The 24341-nt window shown below is 40.2% G+C and overlaps 1 protein-coding gene across 6 annotated transcripts in view; it reads left to right on the forward strand.

Moving 5' to 3' along the window:
* VAV3 (vav guanine nucleotide exchange factor 3) overlaps positions 1 to 24341 on the forward strand; it is a 154945-nt gene that overhangs the window by 80545 nt on the left and 50059 nt on the right. For all 6 annotated transcript variants that reach the window (XR_004426799.1, XR_004426800.1, XM_033151475.1 and 3 more), the window contains exons 16-17: positions 15591 to 15692; positions 18038 to 18138. Coding sequence is in view for 4 of the 6 variants with exons in the window: in XM_033151475.1 (XP_033007366.1) it covers positions 15591 to 15692; positions 18038 to 18138 (203 nt within the window). In the remaining 2 variants the exon portion in view is untranslated. The remainder of the gene's footprint in view (positions 1 to 15590; positions 15693 to 18037; positions 18139 to 24341) is intronic.

Genomic DNA, 24341 nt, shown 5'->3' on the forward strand with positions numbered 1-24341 from the left:
TAAGGATATGTTTTTTTAATTATCCATGTTAATTACCACCACACCCCAAACACCCTTCTCTTTCCCTTCCTTGGCAAGGGATGGTGACTGGAGTAGAGGGAGGGGGCATGTGGAGAATGGAAAAGGCTTGTCCCTTGATTCCTTTCCTCATTCACTCACTAGCATGGCGATGAGTGGTGAACTGGGGTGCAAAAGTGTGGCGAACTATTGGAAATGCAGGTCTCCTGAGAACTGTTGACATTGACTTACCGGTATTTTCTTTCCTAAGTTACACCGCTGACTTAGAGCAATGGGTTTAGTTATTTTGTTGTCATTCAGAGGACTGTGTTTTCATTTCAAGGTTCTCCTGATTGCAGTCCTTCCCCTGAACCTTCAGTCAGTGGATCAAGGACAAAGACCTATAACTGAGAAGATTGTAGAATTGTGGGGCAGTGACCATCTTGAGGCTTTTCTGGTCTGTTTTGAATTCTGGTGCCTCAGGTACCACCTTTGAGTACCTATAATGAAACCTGGCCTACAAGTTGTACCAGCCCTGAATTTTCCTGAAACTGAACAATGGCATGAAAACCATTACAGACAAGCAGGAAAACATTTTTTTGTGCGGTTTTAAATCTGTAATTGTGCAATTTTAAATCACAGCGGGTGTGTTTGTGTGAGCTGTCCTTTCACTGAGGTAACTCTACTCACTTCAGGTTTTGATACTGGAAGTAAATTCAGTTGGGTGAAAATAAATCAGAGAGAAGCATTCTGTAGGAGTGCTCAGCACAACCCGCTCATATGCCCCTCTACGCAGGGGCAACATTCAAACGACTCAAACAAAGAAGAATTCATGACATAAAAGGCTGGCAGACACTGTGACGTTTATCATAGGTAAGGGGCTGGCATTAAAGAATGTATGGGGGGAATGATAACTTTGTAATACAGATGAGCATTGGGAGCTGGACAAATTCATAATAATTATGAACTTCATCAACATCAGGGTTTTTTCCTCAAAAAAATGTTTTAATCATTGCTGAGAGGGTCAGGAAGCAGTATAGGTTAGTATGCAAGTCAAGGATGTAAAATATTGATTTACTGGCAGTATATTTTCTGCACTGTGTTATTCCCACACACGGACCACACATGCATGCACTCTCGCTCTGCTGTGCAGTGAACAGATGGTTTCACTGAGCTGTTCACAATTACATCCGGATAGCTTTGCTTGAGAGCCTGCGGACGCTTGACTTGGGACTTATCAGAGTGTAAACTCAGCATGTAGTTTACCTCAGAAGCTTTCTATTTCAATCCACAGTGCAGCATCTTAAGCTCTCACTTAGGTTAAATTTCACCTGTCATGATGATGACTAGCTCATTCATTTCTTTAGGGTCTTCCAGCTCTTTCTCACAACCCTCCTTAATCCTCTCTGAAAATTTTTTCATCAGCAGAATTTTCCACTTCATTATTCAAACTCTCTTCCAGGCCATTAAAAACCAAACATTTTTCTGTTTTCACATGGTGATGCCTCCTTCCAAGATACGCAGAAGAAAATACTGTAGCAATACCTTACCCAACATTGCTATCAGATGCATTATATTTCTCCTTCTGCATGCCTTGGCAACCTCTTCCTATGACTACAACCATGGGCTTTAAAGGGGGCTGCCCTTGAAGGTTGTCAATTGCAGATGGCTCAAAATAGAGCAGCACAGCTTTAATGTAATGACTAGCTATGTAAAGTATATTTCACCAAATACTATGTTGTGCTGATTTGGATTCATGCCAAGCATTATAATATTGGCCAGCGTACAGTTCCAAAATCTTGAAAAACTTCTATTAAAGGGGAGAAATTGTGACATTCAGTGACAGTCAATTTTTGTGTACATTTAACCTTCATGCCCCTTAAGGACATTTAAAGATGAAATGCTTCAGGTGCATCATGGTGTTTGGTGCTCTACGTTTTTTATTATTGGAATAAAAGCAGGATGTAGATTTTAAAATAAGCCTTGACATTTTCAGAGCCTTCCAGTGTAATTGGTACACTATTCCTATAAACTATTCCTATGCCGACAAAGGTCCGTATAGTTAAAGCTATGGTTTTCCCAGTAGTAATGTACGGAAGTGAGAGCTGGACCATCAAGAAGGCTGATCACCGAAGAATTGATGCTTTTGAATTATGGTGCTGGAGGAGACTCTTGAGAGTCCCATGGACTGCAAGAAGATCAAACCTATCCATTCTCAAAGAAATCAGCCCTGAGTGCTCACTAGAAGGACAGATCCTGAAGTTGAGGCTCCAGTACTTTGGCCACCTCATGAGAAGAGAAGACTCCCTGGAAAAGACCCTGATGTTGGGAAAGATGGAGGGCACAAGGAGAAGGGGACGACAGAGGATGAGATGGTTGGACAGTGTTCTCGAAGCGACTGGCATGAGTTTGGCCAAACTGCGGGAGGCAGTGGAGGATAGGCGTGCCTGGCGTGCTCTCGTCCATGGGGTCACGAAGAGTCGGACACGACTGAACGACTGAACAACAACGACATTCCTATAAAAGCTTCAATATCCAGTTCAGTTTGATGGATATGAATCTAAGAAGGGAGTAGAATTTCCTTTTAAAAAAAGTATGCTAGATTGACAGAACAGCAGAAGGAGGGTTGCTTACTGTGCCTTCATTTCTTATGCTTCTTGCTCTACTTTTTTAACATACCAATCAGGTTCAAGTTAAACCAACCTTTTTCTTTTTAAAAAAATACATATGCATAGCAACTTCTTCTGAGGGAATATTTGATCTCTGACATATTGAACACTGACGTCTTGAATTAAAGCTGTTAGTGTTTAATATCAATGCACGTTAAAAGCCTGAGATATATGCTGAATTCTCCAAACAGCATGGGAAAGCACTTCATGTTTAACACTATGATAGATTTACATTTATGCTTGCTTTTATCCTGGTGAAATTCGGTCGTCCTTGTTACTTTCCCCCCAAGATATGTTCTGTCACTTTTTGTGAAAGTGATTTCTAAAAGAAGTGGCGGGGAGGGGAAATCATCTTTAATTGCAGATAACAGCCTCCCCTCCCCGATGTGCTGTATTGTGTGGATTTTAGGTACTGATCTAGAAATGTAATAAGAAAAGGTGAGAGTGAAAATAAGGCTTCTTTTTCTCTCAGGGTCGCTGGGGGTAATTTGAGGACTCTCCGTGTTGTGATGGGCAAAAGAAAAAGAAGTAGCAGCATTTCTTTGCTGTTATTAAAACTTAGAATTTATTGGTCAGGTATTGTTGTGATGATGGACTGTCATAGGCCCCTGGCTCCACCAGGAACTGGCATGATTTGCCACCCCCAGATTTAAGAGGAGGAAAGAACCAACAGGGAGCTGGAAGTTGGGCATTCAGTGATGGAGTAGAGATCCTCAGCTTGTGACTCTAGTTGCTAGGAGAGCAGGAAGCAGGTCTGCTGGCTCTCCCTTGTGCATCTCCTGCAGAATGCACAGCCTCATCAGAGGGAAGGGGGCTCCTCCTTCTCTTTGTTACGCTTTTGTGGAATTCATACCCCAGGTAAAACTGAGGTTCTAGTCTTATTCCATCTGAAGCAGGTCTTGGTGGTCCAACTTTTATTTAACGTAAGCTTTCTTGACTTTTTAGGATTGTAGGGCAAACCCTCACAGGGTAGCCTACAGTAAACATGTCAAAACAAACATAATAAAAACAACACCAGAGTAGAGAACCAGCAAAAAGATGGATAAACAATATGGTGAATAAAAAACTGTATTCTGGCATTGCTCAAGAACTCAAGAAAGGTGGCCAATGAGTGTTTTTGGCTGAGGTGATTCCATTATTGTAGAGTTACCACTTAAAAGACCTGTCTCTGACCTCAGTGGTGAGCCCAAATACTTTGGGAGTCAGTCAGGTTCATATGGACATAGGTGGTCTTTTAAAAAACCTGAGTCGAAAAATTCAAGGCTTTAAAAAGGCTAATATTAGTACTTTCCCGTTTGTTCATCTCACATCAGATGTCAAACAAGCATTCTGGTGGCTGAAGGTTGCACCCACTCAGGTTTGTAGGCAGTCCAAGTTTGTAAAGGCAGTCCTGTGTAGAGAGCCTTAGAGAACTTTTGCAATGGAAAAAGTTGAGCTAAATCAGTGCTTAACACCTACCTTTTCTGAAGTCTGGCAGATATGACATGCACCTGTGGGTGAAGCAGCAGCTTGCAGGTTGTAGGTGGAGTTTTAGTGGGAGAATATGTAAATATGAAAAGGTTAAGGATTTTCTCCCTGTTTTTTCCTTAAACTTTCAGCTTCTTGACTCTGCGTTTGATTAGGTACTGTGTGTCTGGTTAGACCATGAAGCAAAATGCTAAAATAAGGCTTCTCTATTTAAAGCCCAAATGGAGCTGGGTATGTCTCCCACTTGATGGCACAGTTTAGTCCTTCACATTTCCAAACATGTGCAGAGATAAAGGTAAACTAGGGCTTTTATTGATCAGCATTTTAGTTCAGCATAGAACCAAATCTTGAGTTATGTCGTGCTGTATAGGCATAGCATAGCACGTGCTTGTTCTTCTATAGCTGAATTTAACTGCAAAGCTGGGCAAAGTGCAGGATAGCATGCAAACCCCCTAATGTGGGGTTAAAAACCAGTTATTCAACAACCTGTCAGGAAAAAGTTGGATGCAGTTTGATAAGGTCTTTATCCAGCATTGGATTGGTATGAATGAAAAATGGTGCCTTCATATCTCTCGGTTATTACAGTCCATAGATTGTTACATGAATAAATCATTGTGAACCTGAATTGTTCTTCCATAGGAGGAAAGAGGCTAAAGCATGGTCATTAGCTTGATTGAAACAATGCACTACATACCCAGAAAGCTAGCAAGATTAAATCCTTTAATCTCTAAAAGGGCAGCAACCCTATGATCAAATAAGCAAATTTTCTTGCAAAGTCTTAGAAGTAAATTGCATTCTCTTGATCAAAAGCACAGTTTACTTGTGATACAGTTAATTTAATTAGGCAACATGCCTTTCTGCTAGAAATCCTTTGATGTGACAAATCTGGGATGTATGAGTATTAACATATGGAGACTTGATTGATTGATTAATTCAGTAAATGCTGTTCTTCAAAGATCATTTCTGAGCTACAGCTAGGAAGTCCTAAACATAACAAATATAATTTCACCAGAAGAGAAACATTTTGTGGAAATGTTGAGAGATTTTGTGGAAATATCCCTTCTTGCATTGTTTGTCTTCCGTTGGTTTATCAATAGACCCATAGACAAATACTTACGTTCTTTTGTATGTGTGTATTGTTTTAGTTTCCAATTATTATAATAACAAATGACAAATTGAAATATTATCCAGTCTCCTGTGGTTTTGTTGGTGCATGGTGGGTGGCATCTGCAGAAATGGGCTGGAATGTAAATTTTGCCTTTGTCTGGGAATGCATAAGTAGCACACAGTTTCCATTGTGTTTAAGAACCTCCGGTGTACATTTCTGCTGTTTGAGTACATTGCCCTTATAAATGAGGGTTGCTTCTGGAAGGTTTAATTAGCAAAAAAGAGACCTAGAGAACAGGTAAATTAGCAGGTTCAAGGGGTCTCTCTTCCTATTTTCTATACGACATTGCCTGCCCAGCAATCTTTTCTCTTTGACCAACACACGTTCCCTGTCAGCTTTATATAGTTCGTTCTGTTTCTTGGTCTGGCGGTGTTCTTGCCCAGGCTGAGTTTGATGTTGCTGAGTTTCGGAAATGAGCTCCCCCTCATAGGAAATAACTAGTGACTGGTCACCCAATTATCCAGGGTTGAGCCCCATTGAATCCAGTGGAACCTGGAGACTGGATAATATTCCAGTTTGCCATTTGTTGTTATAATAATTGGAAACTAGCACAAGGCACACATATAGAACAACATTAAGTATTTGTCTATGAATTCAGTGGAACCTATTTCTTTGTAGGTGTATATAGAATTGCATTGTTTTAAATTCTGAACAAAACCCCTTTGCATTTTGGCTAGACTTATAAATACTAAGGTTACCAGACGTCCCCGTTTCCCAGGGACAGTCCCTGGATTTATAAATCAGTCCCATACAAAATCCATTGAAGTTGAAAAGTGTCCCCGGATTCATTGAAAAAAATCTGGTAACCTTAAAATAAACTGTGGCTTTTTCTGAGCGAACTCCCCCCTCCCTTTTCTCTTCTGTTCCCTAAAAGTTGGGAACTTCTCCCCTTTCAGCTTTCTAACCCCGAGCAATATCCTTGCTAGGTCCTCATGTCCTTTGGCATATCAGTACAAGTCCATTTGATCACTTCAGTATGTAGAACTTGAATTTTTCAAGTGCCACACAGTGTTCATTCCTCATTTACAAGGAGTCATTGCTTTAGTGTCGCAATATCTGTGCTCTGGTATTCCCTGTCTATTGACATTAGGCAAGCGCTGAAAAACTTTTATATTTCTGTGAGCCTATCCAGTCAGATGATTTAGTTCTGTTTGTTTTAAATGTTCTTTATCTTTGTTTTTAACTATGGTTTTATGGATTTTTGTTTTGAATTGGCTTGTATATTTTTAAAGCCTGATTTATATTTATTAACAAGCATAAAATAAACAAAGACAGGCAATCTTATTTTTAAAAGATAGGATTTAAAAATTCCACTCAATGAGGTCACAGAGCCAAAGGCATGGCAAAAAAGAAAACGTTTTGGTGCCTAAAGCTATGTAATAATGGCACCAGGCAAGCCTACCAGGGGGGAGTGTTCCACAAGTGGGGAGCCACCACTGAAAAGGCCCGTTTTGCATTGCCACCCTCTTGACCTCCTCAGGAAGGGCCAAATAAGAGCCTCAGTCAACAATCACAAGGTCTGAGTCAGTTCATATGGGGAGAGGCACTCCTTGAGGGATTGGGGTTCAGACCTATATCAGGCTTTATAGGTCAAAACCAGCATTCTGATTTGGACCCAGATCTAATTGCCAGCCAGTGCAGCTGGGCCAAGATTGGTATGTGCTCAGACCATCTTACCCCAGTGAGCAACCTGGCACCAACTGCACTGTTTGGTGGATTTAAAGTCAGGTTTATCTGTGGGCAGATATAGCTGTTCTTCTAATACAGGAACACGAGACACCTCTTCTCTCTTGGAAAAGACTCCAAAAGATGGGGAAAAGTGTTATTAGAACACTAGTATTACTAAGAAAACCAAACAGCTCCCCACACACTGGAACTAGAAATCATTTACTACTGAAACAGACTGCAAGCAACATAGTACAGCATGACTTAGCCAGAGAAAAACAGGAAGTTAGGCAAGAAGTTGCTTGGATCAGACAAAAAAAAAAAAGTGGAACAAGCAATCTTTAACGAAACAACATGGATGGGGTACAGCTCCACCTGCTGTTGGAGGAGATTAACCACACTTTTGGTATTTAATGCATTCATCAGATTGACACGCTGTTGCCATTCCATCAAGAAAAAAACACCTGCCTTGTTATTTTTCATTATCTGAAGTACCTCTTAGAGTCAGATTTTTAAAAGTCTTGAAGGGAATTATACGTTTTATGTTGCAACGTATATTGAATATATCTGATTTTGGCAAGTACTACACTAGACTGCTATGCTATAGCTATTCACCTTAGCGTCTCGTTTTTTATGTCCTTGAGAACTTTATATCGAGGGGAGCATTCAGTCATGCAGATCTGTCACCTACAGTTTGAAGTGATAGGTTCCAGGAATTGTTTTATCATGCAATCTACAGTTTGTATTGACTAGGCCTAAGCTTGCTTGTGTAATCATGTCCTTTTGAACCAATGTTTCCTGTGGACTAAAGTTTAGTTAGGTTTGTTGTGAAAACAACAACAAATAACTTATTTCATACTGAAATTTTAGGCAGAAAGGTATTTCCTCCCTTAAATACACTTCCCTCCCCCCCAATTGTTGGGGGGGAAATTAATTAAATTGAGATTACTTGACGTCTAGGTGGGAAGAGGTGAGTTGTTAATTAAGTGCCCTAGGAAAGCAATTTTTCAAGATTTAATTGAAATGTTTGTAATGGGTTTAAGCAATGACTCTGCTGCAGCCTTGACATAGAAAGGCGAGAATGTGCATGGGTTTTAATTGCTGAAACTTGGTCAGTATTGAATAGCTGCTGAAGAACCACCAGTTTATGACAAAAAAAAGAAAGGACAATGGGGTGGGATAGGATAGGATGCGATTCAACTCTTCAAATGCATCAGTGGGAGCAACACAAGTAAGAGAGAACAAACTTATTTAGGCTAAAAAGCAATTGTGGGCACACAAACCAATGGCTATCGGTTGGTCTTTAACAAATTAGGGCTGGGAATAGGAATTTTTTCTTAACTACTGGAGCTGAATATCTCTGGAATAGTCTCACTAAAAGAGTTTTGAGAGCTAAGTGACCTTCAAAGCATTTTACCTTCAGTCCAGGGTTGTAAATAGATACTCCCCCAGTCCCATGTGGTGAATAAGAATCACCTCCAGGCAACAGTGCAAGGAAGCATTATACAAATTCGATTTTTCCTTCACTTAGGCTACAAATGGCTTATATGTATGGGTGTATGGGACACCATTATTTCCTCTCCCACTGGTGCCTAGTTGTTGGGTGTGGGGAGATGGAAGACAGAGAATATTTGATCACAGAGCTTAAAACAGAAATGAAGCTGAGTGATACCCATCAGTAGCCCAATCTTCCAATTAACAGGGCCTTTTTACATTCTGTCTTGGGTGGCACGTTAACATGCAAACTAGATGAACAGAAATTCACGACTCGTGAGATTGTATTTATGGGACAGGCTCATTCAAGGAAGGAGTCTCATATTGCAAGTTTGCAGGATAACTCTTCACCCCTCTAGCAGTTAACATGAAGCAAGGCTAGACAGCAGTGCTTGCTGCGTGTGTAGGAACGTTAGGCCCATTCAGTATCTTACTTCTAAAATTACTCTCTCGTGACAATAACAGTATCTTCAATACACAATTTTGGAATTGCAGCTCTAAAAACTTATCATTTGCTATGCAGCGCAACGCTTCGCTTTGGCCATATGTCAAACTGAACTTACTTTATTATGTAATGGGTTTCCTAGCATGTTAGTGTCATCTAAAGCCGTATATATAACCCCCATCTCTCTTTCAAAAAACCTCTTGCGTGTCAGATCCATATTTTTTTTTTAAAAGCAGCTAATGTTGAAACGTAGTGTATAAAATTCCTTCTCTAGCAGAAACACTGCATGGTAGGAAATAGGTTTTTTAGTGTTACAGAATATCTGCAGGAGGGATTTGGACATGTTTCATTTTTAGGAACTTGACCTTCTATGGGAATGAAGAGATTTTAATGTCATTCCTCCCCAAAGAATGAAAACCCATTGTACTGTACTTCACAACCCCTTTCTAATAGATCATCCTAGGATAAGTTATCAGATACCAACACCTATTTAGGATGACTCATACAGGAGCTGTGCATGATAAAGTAGTTACAGATGGAAGTACAGTTGCTTTTGGGTGCAATCTTAGTTGTAACTTTAAACTGTGCATAGAAGCCTAAATCTGATGATAAGTTAAACCATGTTATCTAGTGCTGTCTGGAGGCCACATACTGAATCTAAAGAGTTAAGCAGGTTTGGCAACAACATGCATGCTTCCTGGTTGTATAAGTGCCAGTACATTTGCTGCTGGTTCCCAGGAATTTGAAATGCATTTCTCTACCTTTTGTGTTAATTTAGGCCTAAGCTCACACACTAGCTCAGATTTTGGTGTTAAGGCATCAACCAATTCTGTAGGAATATTATTTGCCCCCTGTCCAATTATGTGCATTTACATATTTATTGATTTACTCTCTGCGCTATCTCCAGGGTTCAGGACACGTTACAAGCACTTTGGACTCAGTCTTTCTCTCACCCTCCCCCAAAGGAATCAAATTGTTCCAAATGTTGTCAGGTAGTAATACAATGAAGTATTGTATTACTACCTGACAACATTTGTCAACATTTGTCTGGAGGAGAAGCTGGTAAAATGTGGGCTGGACCAGGTGAGTGTTAGGTGGATTTGTAGCTGGTTAGTGCTTATTAACGATTCCTTGTCATCCTGGAAAAAAGAGACAAGTGGAGTGTCACAGGGTTTTATCCCGGGCCCATTGTTGTTCAATTTCTTTAAAAATGACTTGGAGGAAGAAGAAGAAGAAGAAGTAGAAGAGGTGTTTGGATTTGATATCCCGATTTATCACTACCCTAAGGAGTCTCAAAGCGGCTAACAATCTCCTTTCCCTTCCTCCCCCACAACAAACACTCTGTGAGGTGAGTGAGGCTTAGAGACTTCAGACAAGCGTGACTAGGCCAAGGTCACCCAGCAGCTGCATGTGGAGGAGCGGGGAAGTGAACCCGGTTCACCAGATTACGAGTCCACTGCTTCTAACCACTACACCACACTGGTATTGAGGGGCATGCTCATCTAATTTGCAGATGTCAACAACCTGGGAGGGGTAACTAATGCCACAAAAGACAGAATAGGGATTCAAGATGACCTTAACAGAGAACTGGGCCTAAACTAACAAAATGACAAATGTAAGGTTCTACTCTTGGACAGGAAGAATAAAGAAATAGCTGCACAGATAAAAGATGCAGGACACCTGGCTTGTGAAAAGAATCTAGTGGTCTTAGTAGACCACAAGCTTAACATAAGTCAACAATGTGGTGCAAAAAAGGTAATGCTATTTTAGGCTTAATCAATTGACGTATAGTGTCCTGATCTAGGGAAGTAATAGTCCCACTCTATTCTGCCTTGGCAAGGCCACACCTGGAGTAGTATGTCCAGTTCTGAGCATCACAATTTAAGAAAGCTATTGACAAGCTGGAACATGTGCAGAGGAGGGTGACCAAGATGATAAAGGGACTAGAAACCAAGCCTTAAGAGGAACGGTTGAGGTGAATTGAGTATGCTTAGCCTGGTAAAGAGGAGAGGAGATATGATAGCCACATTCAAATATCTAAAGAGCTGTCACATGGAAGATGGAGCCAGCTTGTTTTTTCTTGTTCCAGAGGCTAGGACCTGAACCAATGAGTTCAAGTCGCAAGAAAAGAGATTCTGACTAAACATCAGGAAGAGCTTTCTGACAGCAAAAGCTGTTTGATGGTGGAACAGACTCCCATGAGAGCTGGTGGACTCTCCTTCCCTGGAGGTTTTTAAGCAGAGGTTGTTGGATGCCCATCTGTCATGTATGATCTGTTTGAAATTCCTGCATTGGAGGGGCTGAACTAGATGCTGTTGTGGTCCCTTGCAACTCTACATTTCTATGATTCTATGGTGCCAACCAATTCCCCACCCCATTGGTGGAGAGAATTTTGGGGGAAGGGAAAGGCGATGACCTTTACTCTCACTTATCTTTGCAGTCAGAATGGGCTATGTCGAGGTCAGGTTAACAGAAAATTTAGTATGAACAGGAATTAAATGAGAGGCATTTTTTTCTCTTAAGTAAAAAGCATATTAAGGATATAGTGAATACGGGCTTACCGAAAGGTATAAAATAAACAAAATAGTTTTATGCTATAACTAAGGTGCTAAAAACACATTTATTCTCAAGTTACGTGGTATAAATTGACCTTTGGCATTCCCTCTATTCTCTTATATCCTCAAGTGGAGTAAGCTTATGCCCCAAGAATTAAACTTCTTGAGTATTAAATATTTTGGCTTTCATTGCAGGAAGTATTGAAATAATGAAACATTTCAGAAGCTCTCCCGGTAGGAAGTACCCGAATAAATTTATGATTTGACACATCTTGCTCTTGTGTTTCATATCACATTATTTTAGTCTCATGAGATGTGACATATAATTTGACTGCATAAACCACTGTGACACAATGCATAATGCCTGGTCAAATATTGAAATGAGCAAAAGAGCTTTCAAGCCCACAGTTAATGCAGCATTATAGTGTTTGGATCAGGATTTTCCTTTTTCCATTTGTAGGAAAATTGGATTGGAGGGATTTCACTTTCCTGTCTCCTTTTTATTCTGTCTTCAGCACTTTCAGTGTCCATCTTCCTTCACGGTGGTGTTGGTAGGACTTGAACATGAAACCTAAGGTGGGGATTGCAAACTTGTGGCCCTCTAGATGTTGTGGACCACAACTCTTATAATCCCTGACCATGGTCTCATGGGTGTTGGAGTCCAACAACATTTGTCTGTACAGTGGTACCTCGGGTTACAAACGCTTTGGGTTACAAACGCTTCAGGTTACAGACTCCACTAACCCGGAAGTAGTACCTCGGGTTAAGAACTTTACTTCAGGATGAGAACAGAAATTGCGTGGCGGCAGCACAGCAGGAGGCCCCATTAGCTAAAGTTGTACCTCAGGTTAAGAACGGACCTCCGTTACGCATTAAGTTCTTAACCAGAGGTACCACTGTAGTCAGCTCTGGCTAACACAAGGAGCTACGTAGAAGACCCAACAATGAAGCCTCTTATTGGCAATAGGCCAAAGTGGGCTTTGTGCTCACTGGTTTTTAGCAAGAAAGGTAGACTGTCATCTGAGAGGCTGTCCTTATCTCTCTCTTGCCTTTAGCACACTGAGGTGTGGTTAATTACGTAAAAGTACAAATGAGACATTAAATTTGGATCTAAGGAGCTGAGCAGGTTCAATCATGGAACTCTTGATGTGAATCCATATAATGATTATGATGATTTCATTTGTGCCCTGCCCATCTGACTGGGTTGCCCCAGCCACTCTGGGTAGCTTCCAACAAAATACAAAAACACAGTAAGACATTCAACATTAAAAGTCCTTATATATATAATGCAAGTGATTGTGTAGTATTGAATCATAATATTTATTTAATCCATGGGAAAAGGAGGATTAAATAACATGGAAGTTGTAGGAGAGCTTGTGAATGTTCCCACAAATTGATGGTTTTCAGCTGCATGTGAATGGAGGCTGAAGTATTGATTCACACTGTCTTGTGTGAATATTATTGAGCAAAGACTGTGCATGGAGATGGGGGCTGTGGGGTGAGATTCATATTTAAGACTCTGTGGTTTGGTGAAGGTGGCCTCTGTTTCACATTGCTTGTTGTTGCTTCTTTTGGGGGCTGCCCTGAACTGTTTGTTGCCACTACTGCCATTTCCAAACCCAGGGACATGATCCAGCCAAATATAAACACTCTTTTAAGTTGAATTCAGTGCGTGAAAATCTAAGATTGAACTTTCCCATTGAAATCTGTGGAACTTAAAAGTGCTTTAGGTGTGAGTTTGCAGTATGTGTTTCCGAAACCCACATTGTGCTTGCATTTCTGCTCTTGAGAAATGAACATAGTGGCTTACTGCCCAGTGAGGCAATTTTCACCGAGGAAGTTTGTATTCTTAACTCCCCAAGTTTTAACTTCACTTGCTTCACTAGCCTGAAGTCGTACAGCCCAGCCATATGCCTGCCACTTCAATGAGACCTAACTCAAGAAACAAGTCTTGGAAAGCCGAGTAGAAAATGACATGTTGTTGATGTTTGTTATTGGGTACATTTGCTGTTGCATATTGCAAATTTCTCTTGCAAGATAGCATTTTGTGCTGTTAGTTCAGAGCATGCCCAAAATTGTGTAGCTTAGCTGACCAGTAGATCTCTAGATCAGGATGAACCCAAGCTGTTGTCCTCCTCCTCTTCCTCCTCCTCCTCTTCCTCATATATCCCATGTGTCATCTCTTGTCAATTATAGAATTATAGAATCATGAAGGAATTTCTATGACAAAAAATTCATTGTTTATCCATGCTCCCACTCTACATTTTTCAACAGTGAAGACAAAATGTATATGCCTAATGAGCTTGGGAGAAAATTAGTTTTCTGCATATTACTTTGGTAGTCCTACACTTTTTAATATTTCTACTCACTTGTTAATGTGATAAAGGCGAAACACAAAGCTATAAAATAAATGTTCCACATTGTGACACAAACTACATTTTACTGTGACTTGAAATCAATGTTGGCATTATAAAAATTGCACATGTAGGTCACACACGTAAGGGTAATGTGTTCTATTAGCAGCTGGTGTGTTCATTTCCAATTGCTTATTTAGACAGGTCTGTGTGCAGATGACAATTTGAGCAAATGTAGCTTTCGCCTGGAAAATCCATACTGGAGTAAATGACAAAGTCACTGATACGTTTCTTATTTGCGTTATTGTCTTGTGCCCCCTGTTTAACCAATAAACTATTGAAATACAAACAGGCAATGTTGTAGTTAAGAGGAATAAGTGCATTAAAAATAGGCTCATATGAGATATGACTCCAAGAATGAGCAGCATTTGAGAAATTTACATAAACAGAAGCATAAAACAGTTATCATTTGAGTATTTTATAGACACTGCTACAGGATATGGTGGTAAGGTGATGGAAAACAGTGAACAGGACATTTCCAAACATAACATTTTGACTTATCTGTATATATTTTTCTCATGTCTTTTTCAATATTAGATGTGACTAAAATCTGCCTGCAAATGTTTGTTCTTGGCATTGTTTTTACCATAATAGAAACATCATCATAATGAATGTCCTCCAGGCATATTGTATGAGTTTTCTTTCTGATTAATCTCTACTCAATTCAGATTCTTTATATGTTTTGCATAAATCTATATTGCTTTGTGCTAATGGCAGTGAAACTTCTAACATTGATTAGCTGAGCTGATAGGAAGCTGGAATGTTCACAGTAACCTGTTCGAGAAACAGATCTATCAGAATAATTCAGTAGGACGTTATGAGAGTCGAGGGGTGCAATGTGGCTGAAAGGCAATGCAACAGGAACCAGAGAGAAGAGTAGGAGATTTGAAGATGGAGCAGGAAGGGGCTAGTGAGAGCGAGGCCTTTGAAGAACCTTCACAGTGCTTTAAGGTCAGGAAGACTGTGTTTATGGCTCTTGGTGTAATGTTTAGAAATATTTTGCATGTCTTTGTAGCATTTCTGGAAAGGTAGAAATTGGAGCAGTTCTAACCCAGGGCTGAATAGCTTTGTTTACACAGCTATGGAAGATTCTGGCAGGACTCAATTTAACTTGGAATCCACCCTTTTCAGAGCTGCTGCACATTTTCTCAAGCTATCCACCACAACCCCCGGTTCTCTTTCCTGCTAGTTCAGACTGTGTTTGCATATATTTGAAGAATATCAGTATCTGTATTGATTGTCATGGGCCGGCTGTACGCAGAGGGATGGTGGGAGGCACCAGCTTCTTCCCCAAGGGAAGAAGTCTCAGAGTCAGGGGATTGGTGGTGGGGCAACAATGAGTGAGAAGAGAGAGAAGATTGAGAGGAGGAGGTGTCAGAAACTGAGGAGGTAACAGGGTTAATGATCAGGGAGACTCTATGGTGGAGAGAAGTCCAGAAGCAGAAGTGGAGGCCAAGAGGCAGACATGAGTTGGGCTGGCCCATTCCTGACATTGATATCGCCCAGAGATGCACCACTTTATGCTTGTTTAAACTGAACCACATTTGCTGTTTTAATGCCCGGTTTGGAGAGATCTTTTTGAAGCTCCTTGCCAGCCCCTTTTGTTCAGCTTTATCATGGACTATATTTTATTGCTCTAAGCACCGCAACAAAAATATTGGTTTCTGTGCTCTGCAAATATTTACAAATATTGAATTAAAAATTGTCTTTTTCTAGGTCCAACATAAGGCCGCATTATGGAGAAACAAATACTCATAACTTCAAAATGCATACCTTTACTCGTGTAACATCCTGCAAAGTCTGTCAGATGCTTCTGAGGTAAGCGTCAAGGGAGCTGAATAATAATTAGAATTACACCAAAGTTGGGAAAAAACTATTGCATTGAATAAATTAATTAAAATTATCTGTCTGGCTAGAACAAGGTCTCATGTTAAAAACTGATAGGATTTAAAATCCAACTTGCACAAACTGATAATTCAGTATCAGGATAAATCTGGCTGTGGTGTCTAAACTGCATGAGTATTTGCAGCTAAATATATAGTTTTGCTGATGGATAAATCCCATCTGTGCAACTGGTGGCTTGTGGGGTATGTAGAACAATTTTTTTGTTGCTCATGGAGTTCCTACCAAATTTTTATCAAGCTGTAATAAAATGTTTGTAAAGAAAAGAAAAGAAAAGAAAAGAGAAGAAAAGAAAAGAAAAGAAAAAGCTTTCCAGTTTATGGGAGTGAATGAGGTAGTGATGGAGAAATCCCACTATTTAATGTTAATGCTACATCCCTTCTTTCATGCATAATATCCTTGCTGTGTCTGAGCTCATAACTGTGAAACCCACAGTTATTGAAGGCACAAATGTTTACTCTCACTTTCAGCCATAAAGGGCTCCCAGAGTGCCTTACATATAAATCACAACAGAGCAATCCATGTCTTTGGGATTCTAATCTAAAAAACACAACATAAAAGGAAAATGTATTAGGCAAGTGGAGGGAAATAAGTGAATTCAGGTACCAGTGCTTAGTTAAAAGTTCTAATGATGAACTGAGATGGAAACAGTTCAAGGATAGGCGGGCCCAAACATTGCCAATCTATTGGCCCTGCATCCCTTTTCTTCACATTTCTACTGTAGCATGGTGGAATGACTGCTGTCATGTGACGGTTGATAGAAGGTTGATAGAAGCAGAGCTGACAGCATTATTATAGAACCTGGCCCTCCATCTCTGTGGTCTGGAAAATGAAGAGTTCGTTTAGAATAAGGAAGCTGGCAATTTCCTAGTGGTAATTTGAAAGAGTTTTTTTTTTTAAAAAAAAACTGGTGCTTTGTAAAAATAGCTTCTGTATTTAGAAAAGAAGTAGAAATGGTGAAAACAAAAATGGTAGATCACTTACTAGATATAACCACCAACAATCTTTTTTTAAAATGAAAAGCAGACCAAATAGGTGAGTAAGCTGTGGAAAGGTTCCAAAATGAACTTTAGTTTTTCTAGCACTACATCATTTAAAAGCTCTGTAGCTGTAATTTGTATCCACTGCATGCCATAATTATTTCTAGTGTGAATTTTCAGACCTAAGTTTGGACCCAAAGAAGTAGCATGTTTCTGGATAACCAGAAACACACAAAAATGGTTTTTCTTTTAGTAATTTCTAATGCTGAGGAGCCAAGCTGTTGTTAAGTTTAAAAAGTGGCTTGTCACCTCTAGAATGGCAATAATGAACATTCTGGTTACTTATTCAATTTTCCTCTGCATACACATGCAACTTCTTTTGATCCTAACACTCTGTTCCTTTCATTATTTCTGTTTCAAAAGGTTTTTTTTCACGGTGTTCCTGAAGTTAGCATTCTGACAGCTTGCTCATTGTTATGAGCCACAATCTTTATTTGCAGTCTGTTTTCTCCACAAGTGGTCCAAAGAAATTATTCTTTTGTAAACTGTACTATGGCCAGAACACAGAGAATATTCAATGAATGAGAGGTGATTGGAAGGTTAAGTGTCTATGAAAAGATTTTGGTCGGTTAAAGTCAATGGAAATGAAAAACCACCGAGCCTCATTCCTTGAAGAGTTTGAAGCAACATGTGGCTATTACTAAACACAATTTACTCTTTGTGGAATAAAGAGTAGAACCTCAGCTGGGTGGCCCCCAAACTCCAAGAAGCCTTTATTGTTAATGAGCCATAAAGTTATTTTTTCCTTAGATAAGCCATGTCTTCTTTCTTCATCATTCCTGAAAGATTTATTGCACGTTAAAAATGTATTTCTATTGTAATGTGTTCTCGGTTATGGAAGGTAATACAGAAATTGTGATGATCTAGTGCATTTATGTGAAAGCAAAAAAGAAATAATGAATTCCTGCGCCCTGATTTGAATGTCATATTAAACCATAGTCAAAAGCAAACTATGGTTTAATGTGGACACACAGAGTGTTAGTGCACAGTGCTGAAAACCTCTCCCCCTGCTCCTCCTCCCCTCCTTCTGTTGCTATGCTGCTGGGAAGCAAGGCAGAGTCTGGCTTGTTGTGGTATCTGAACCCAGACTTATTTCCCCCCAGTTCCTGGCCCATGCTGGAGTCTACAGAATACAACTTTCCAAACTGTCTTGCAAATAACATGGTTGTACACAAAAGTTTTTTCTTCTAATTTTCCCCACTGTCTTACTTTGTACTGCAGGGGAACTTTTTGTCAAGGCTATTTATGTTCAAAGTGCGGAGCTGGAGTCCACAAAGAATGTTTGGGAAGGCTAGACAATTGTGGCAGAGCTAATTTGGGTGGTAAGTCATTTTTATTGTTTGGGATAATTTTTTTAATTAGGCCATAAAGCTTGCCAGTTATAATTAAGGCTTAATTTTCTTCTAATTTGTGTTCGTTGCATTGCAGATTTTTTTGTAGTGATCTTTTATAAGCATAATTATAATTGCATTTTGAAGTCTTGGAATAAGAGACTCATAGAATTGTAGAGTTGGCAGGGACTATGAGGCCATCTAGTCGAACCCCCTGCCATGCAGGAACCTTTTGCCCAACGTAGCGCTCAAACCTACAACCCTGCGGTTAAGTGTCTCATGCTCTACCTCAGTCTGTTACAACATGAAACAGCAAGGGTGGGATAGCTACAGTCCAGGCGCCTCAGAATTCTGGTGGAGGTCCAGATCCCCACACACAACTGAGGGCTGTTCAACCTTTTTCCACTGGGAGCCACATGCAACAGAGATTCAGGGGCTACATGCCAGTGTATGTAGCTGGAATCAGTGGCGACAGTAATGTGATGACAATATGATTTATGTAATTAACTGTGCATTTAAGTAAGTGATGAAATTTCATCATAGTGGAACAGTAAGACAAATAATGTAGTTTTTGGAAGAAGACAAACTGCAGCAGAATGGACAGTGCTGCATATAGGGAATGGTGGAACAGAAAATGATACCTTCTTACATATCTAGGCTCAACTCAAAATGGGTCCAGACTTACCCAGTGCTGTAGGGAAAGTTAGATTTTCAAAGCTATCGCAATTCAAAAACCCCATCCCTGAAAATAAAAATATTTGAGATACTTCCCTGATTAAACTTTCCTGCCTCTTGACTTCCGGCGGCGACGCCATCGCCGGGTGGTCGAAGGCTGCTTCGGGTCCGAAGCGCCTTGTCCATCCCGGGGGTTAGGAGCCGCGCTACCGCAGCGCGCGGCTCCGGTTGGGGTGCGGGAAGAGCGTCCCGCACCCTGGGCTCCCCGGCTGCGCCCGCGGAGGCTCCGAACCCTTCCCCTGCCCCCCCTGTAAAGGGGGAGTGGGGGTGAAGGGACAACGGAGCCGGGCTTACGGGGATATGCCCCAACCGGGATGCAAATGCGGCGGCAAAGCCCGCGGTGAGCGTCTAAGTTCTACCTGTGAAGAATGGAGCTAAAGGAACCCGGTGGTCGTGAGTAAATAATCTTGGCAGAAATCGTGTTTTTGGAACGATCCGGGGGGAAGGAGAAAGGCAGCCTGCCTCCCTCCCTTCGAGCCTAAGAAATTAACCAATTTGAGGGATTGCTGCCACAGAACTGGTTACAAAGTATTTAAAATCGATACATGAGACTGGCAAACTTTTTTCTTGGGAAGCTAACTAGCGGAAAATATCTCCATTTAAAGTTGCGGTGTTTGCGCTCCAGCTTAGGAAAATGGCGACGAACAAAGAGACAGGAGAAGAAATATGATACCCACTTCCTCCTCCTCTGCCAGTATGTTGGGTTTCGTCCTTGAACTGGTATTGAACTCTGGACTAACAGATGAACAAAGGCTCACTGCCTTGAATGTGGAATTACTTTGTAGAAAAGTCAAAGTCTTGTGTGGGGGTCTGAAATGGAACCAACTGCCCACAGAGGAGGCTTACAAAACTTTTGACACTTTGGAAGAAAATCTCGTCAAAGAGCTGAGAGGGTGGATGGAAAGATGGAAAGAAATGAGTGAGCTACTTCGGAGAAGAAATTCGCTTGTTGGGGGTGGCAGCCCCAAGGCGATGTCAAGATTTGCTATATCCAGTCCCCGAGATGTGAGCTCGGGGGCCAGGGACAGAGAATTAAGGTATTTACAAGAAGAAAAGGAATGTTACAAAGAACCGGAGAAGCTGAGAGAGGAAGAGATGGATACCTCGGAGCTCGTGGCAAGGAGAGCTTTGGACTGTGCCTGGATCTGTGGACGTTTGGAGAGGGAAGCTGCATGGAAGTTCAGTGCTGATGCCATCAGGAGAAGAAGAATGGACAGAGGGGGCGTGGGGTGAAGTATTAAGTAAAATCTAAAGCAATCTGTTATGGTATTTTGAAATCGGAGGGTGAACACTGTCAACAATAGTTTGTTTTATTATTTGTTTGAATATGAAAAGAGATATTTCAAGTTTTTATGTTATTAGCAGCAGTTCAAAGGATAGAAGAGATAGATTTGATGAGGATGATTTGTGAGGATTTATGAGGATGTAGTATAAATAAAGTCAATTTAAGTGGTTTAAGTTTATAGATTAAGACGATTAAGATTAAGATGAAGATTAAGATGAATGTTTTACTTTATATATATAATTAAGTTTAATTTTTTAAATGAAGAGGTTAAAAAGTAGATTATGGATATAAACTCGAAGGTGAAAAGGCAGGGGAAGTCAACTGTCAAGATTGGAAAAAGGAATTTTTTTTTTGAGATGTCTAATTAAGAAGGAAAATCATGGCAATTTTTGTATTAGATGTGTAATTGTATTTGTTTTGTATGTGTATAAATGTAGGTGTGGTTAAGGTTGTATGTTGTTATAAGTAAAAATGTCAATAAATTCTTATAAAAAAAAAAAATAAACTTTCCTGCCTCTTATCAACATGGATATGTTGTCCTAAAGTAATATAAGACATTTGACTATAATTATGTAAGGTTCCCTTTGAAGAAATTTTCATAGCATTTTCCTTTTGATTTATCACTCCCAGGGGCATGACATAATGGCCAGGTCCACACAGAATGCTATGCCATGGTTTTTTTTTAACAAGCCACAAATTAACCACAAGTTTTCCCACAGATTATGAAGCAGACCATGACTTGTTTTTTCCCAAGTTTGCTTTGTTTTAGCTGCTATTGCCTCATGCTGTGCTTTATTTATTTAGGTATTTTATATACCACTCCATGTTTCAAAGAAATCTCTAAGCATTTTACAGCATCATAAAAATCACAAATAAATGCAAAAAGAATGTAAAAATCCACATTTAAAATAACTCAAAACCAATAGATAAGAGATCCTCTTAAAACATCACTATAAACGAGAACAACATAATGTGGGTAGTGTAGTAAATTACAGCAGATCTAGAATACTGAAATACAACAGAGATAACCAGCTCCACCCACCAGCCTGCATTTATAGGTAGCAGCAGCATTCTCACTTCTTGTAGCTTCATGTGTGGCTGGGGTAGGGTAGTCAGACAAACCATAATTCAGATAAGGTACTGTGCTTGCACATAACACGAAGCCATAGTTAAAACAAACCAAGGTTTGTAAGCCAACAATAAGCTCAGGGTTAAATAAACTATAGATTAGTGTTGTGTCCAGACCAGGCCTTTGTGGAGAGCATTTGAATTTTTTTACTTCCCTTTAGATTTTATTCAGATTAGATGCCAGAGCTGAAAACCGTTATGCTTTCGATAAAACAATCTAAGTATGTTCATGATTAGGTCATTTTAATGCATTTCTAATTTTAGGAAATTGGACAGAGGTTTTAAATAAAGTTGAAAAAGAACATATTGCCGCTTTGTTGTTGTAAAATGATAATTTATTCAATTCCTTAATCCACGAGGTTGTCTATGTGTGATCTGTGCCTCTAGCCTTCAAGCTGAAATGGTTTAATTGCACCCTGAAAAGGACTTGGGAAGAATATGCAAACCTTAGTATAGTTGATAGGGTGACAAAATGCAAATAAGTACAGGGCTGCTGTACCTTTTAATAGTTGTGCCCAAGATAATTTCTGAAGATGCAACTTTTCACATGCTTACATTGCTGCTTCTGAAGAACTATTATAGGTATAGGAACTTTTTTTTTTTTAATCTGGTCATTCTATTCATTAATCAGGGCTTCAGGGTGGTTACTGTAATTGATATGCATTTTTGTCCAGGCATATATAGTAATTTGAGGGTTGCTAAAAAACCCTGCATGATATTTGCGTTTTCTGATTAGAAAATCTGTTTGCATCCCAAAATGAAGTTCAATAGCAGATGCTTGCATAAGGCTGCACCAGTCTCAAGCTAGAGGCTCTGGCAAGGAGACTGAAACCTCTTATTCCTTGTGCCATCTTGGTAGCTTGCAAGGGAGAGAGTTGCTGGTCTGGCCTTTGCCATCTTCAATGCCAAGTCTGCAGATGACCAGAAAGAGGAGCCTGTACAGCAGGAGTCAGGATGTGATACAAGGAGCTAATAGGGTTTCTGTTTCAGCAACTTGTTGCTCAAGTGTAGGCTGAGGTGCTCCCCAACTCTTTGCAGAACCACTGATTGCTTTATTGCACGCACGCACGCACTCACGCGCACACACAAACCACTTTCCATCCTGGTTACCTGTCAGGTAGATAACAGGAAAAGAAAGGAAAGTGGAACCTTCTTCCTGAACTTTTAATTAGAAGTTTATGTGATAAGGTGAATGAATGTACCTTGGCAAGATTTAATCCTGCAGAAGTTGATGGAGTCATATTTCACCAGACCAGTGGTAAGATGAATCTGATTCAATCAGAGGTAGTATCAGCATGTATCCTTTTGTATTACAGTTTAAGAGGGATGAATGTAGAGCTAAAAGTTGACAAGAATAGGTAGAAATATTCAGTCTTCGTAGCTGCCATGTGTAAGGGCCAATCCATACATTAGTAGAGGCAAATCTGCTTGGTTGGTTTTTGGTTTTTTTTGCCTCGGTGTGTAAATGCAGTTCATGGTTCCATTGTGAGCCTACACCTATGGTGAACACATGGCTGCTTTCACACATACACTTGAAACATCTCAAACGTTGAGTTATCAAATGTAATGTGTGAACTGGCCCTTAGCCCAGCTTGGCTGCCCTCATGCCTTCCTTTGTTTTAGTAACATGCAGATGCAACACAGAACCATGGCCTTGTGTGTGTTTGGCTGTGCATACATGTTGTGGTTTTATGTGTACATCTAAAATGTCATGGGGGCATGCATTTTTAAGTTTGCCATGTTGAGATTTGAGACATTGTGTCCTAAGGGCACTTGGCTGCCAGGTGAGAGAGATGGATCGCTAAGTCGGTGGTGTGATCCCGCAAGGAGATTCTCATGTTCTTAAGACCAGTTTGGACTTGATGTTTCCAAAGTGGTCTATTCAGTATTATGTTTTCAGTAAGGCAAAGTGCAGGGATAAAACTTGGAAACCTGCCTGGAAATAAACAGATCTAGCAGTTGCATTACATAATATGTATTGCCAAACAGCATGAGTTGTACTTCATTTCAAGATAAGCTATTCAAACAAAGTGAGGGCAGGCCCACTCATGTCTTGGACTGTATACTCTGAGCATACATTAAAAAAAAAATTCCCAAAGTTGAACTTTGTTCATAGGAGTGGCCATCTTAAGATGTGGCTCATGCAGTTTCTTCCTTAGTTTTCTCTGTCTTTTTATAAGAAATACAGTAGTGTTGTTTCAAACTCTCCACTTTCCTAAGTAGTGGGAAGCTGGTACAGTAGTGTTGCAGGATCAGTTTTATTATGACAAGATAGTATTTGGAGACTTAGGCTGCAATCCTCAACATACTTACTATGGAGAAAGCTCCATTGAATACAGTGGGGCTTATCTTTGAGTAGTATAAATATGATTGTGCTCTTCGGGTGTGTTTTGCAGCATTTGTTGATTTACATGTATATAAGCAGAGTGTGTGTGTGGCGGGTGTGTGGGTGTTTGTTTGTGTATGTATGTGTGTGTGTATATATGTGCATACCAATAAGACAATGCTTGTCTTTAAAGCAGGATTAGTGCCTCAAAGCTACCAGCACAACCTTACAACAAGACTGCTTCAAGACTGCAGAATTCTGGTTTCTTTTCCTCCTTTCTGTCCAGATTCTTGTTTTTGCAATATCTACTTTATAAACATACACTTGGAATTGAAAGAGAGAAGGTAGCCCTGGCCCTGCAGAACATCAATTTAGTACTAAGCAATATTTACAGCTACTTCGGAAAGCCAGAAACCTCTTCTTAATTTTTGATATCCATCTGCAAAACTTAGAGCTTCTTCTCCCTTCTTCCAAGCAGAAATGGCTTGGGGGTATGGCCGGTGAGATATTTGATTGAATCCCCCCCCCCTTTCTACCAGTGCCATGATGCAATCTGATTCTGAAGTTCCCTTCCAGAGAGTACTACTGTTTGACAAATGTGAATTCAAACTCCCTTGGGATTCACAAAACTGATTCCTCTGTTATTTGGATGCAGGCCATTGTATTTGCGGCAATAAGAAGTGATACTTAAGGGCTATCTGTGGTGCACTATCTATGGTT

The sequence above is a fragment of the Lacerta agilis genome, chromosome 6 (genome assembly GCF_009819535.1).
Source record: "Lacerta agilis isolate rLacAgi1 chromosome 6, rLacAgi1.pri, whole genome shotgun sequence".
In the NCBI taxonomy this organism is placed as follows: domain Eukaryota; kingdom Metazoa; phylum Chordata; class Lepidosauria; order Squamata; family Lacertidae; genus Lacerta; species Lacerta agilis.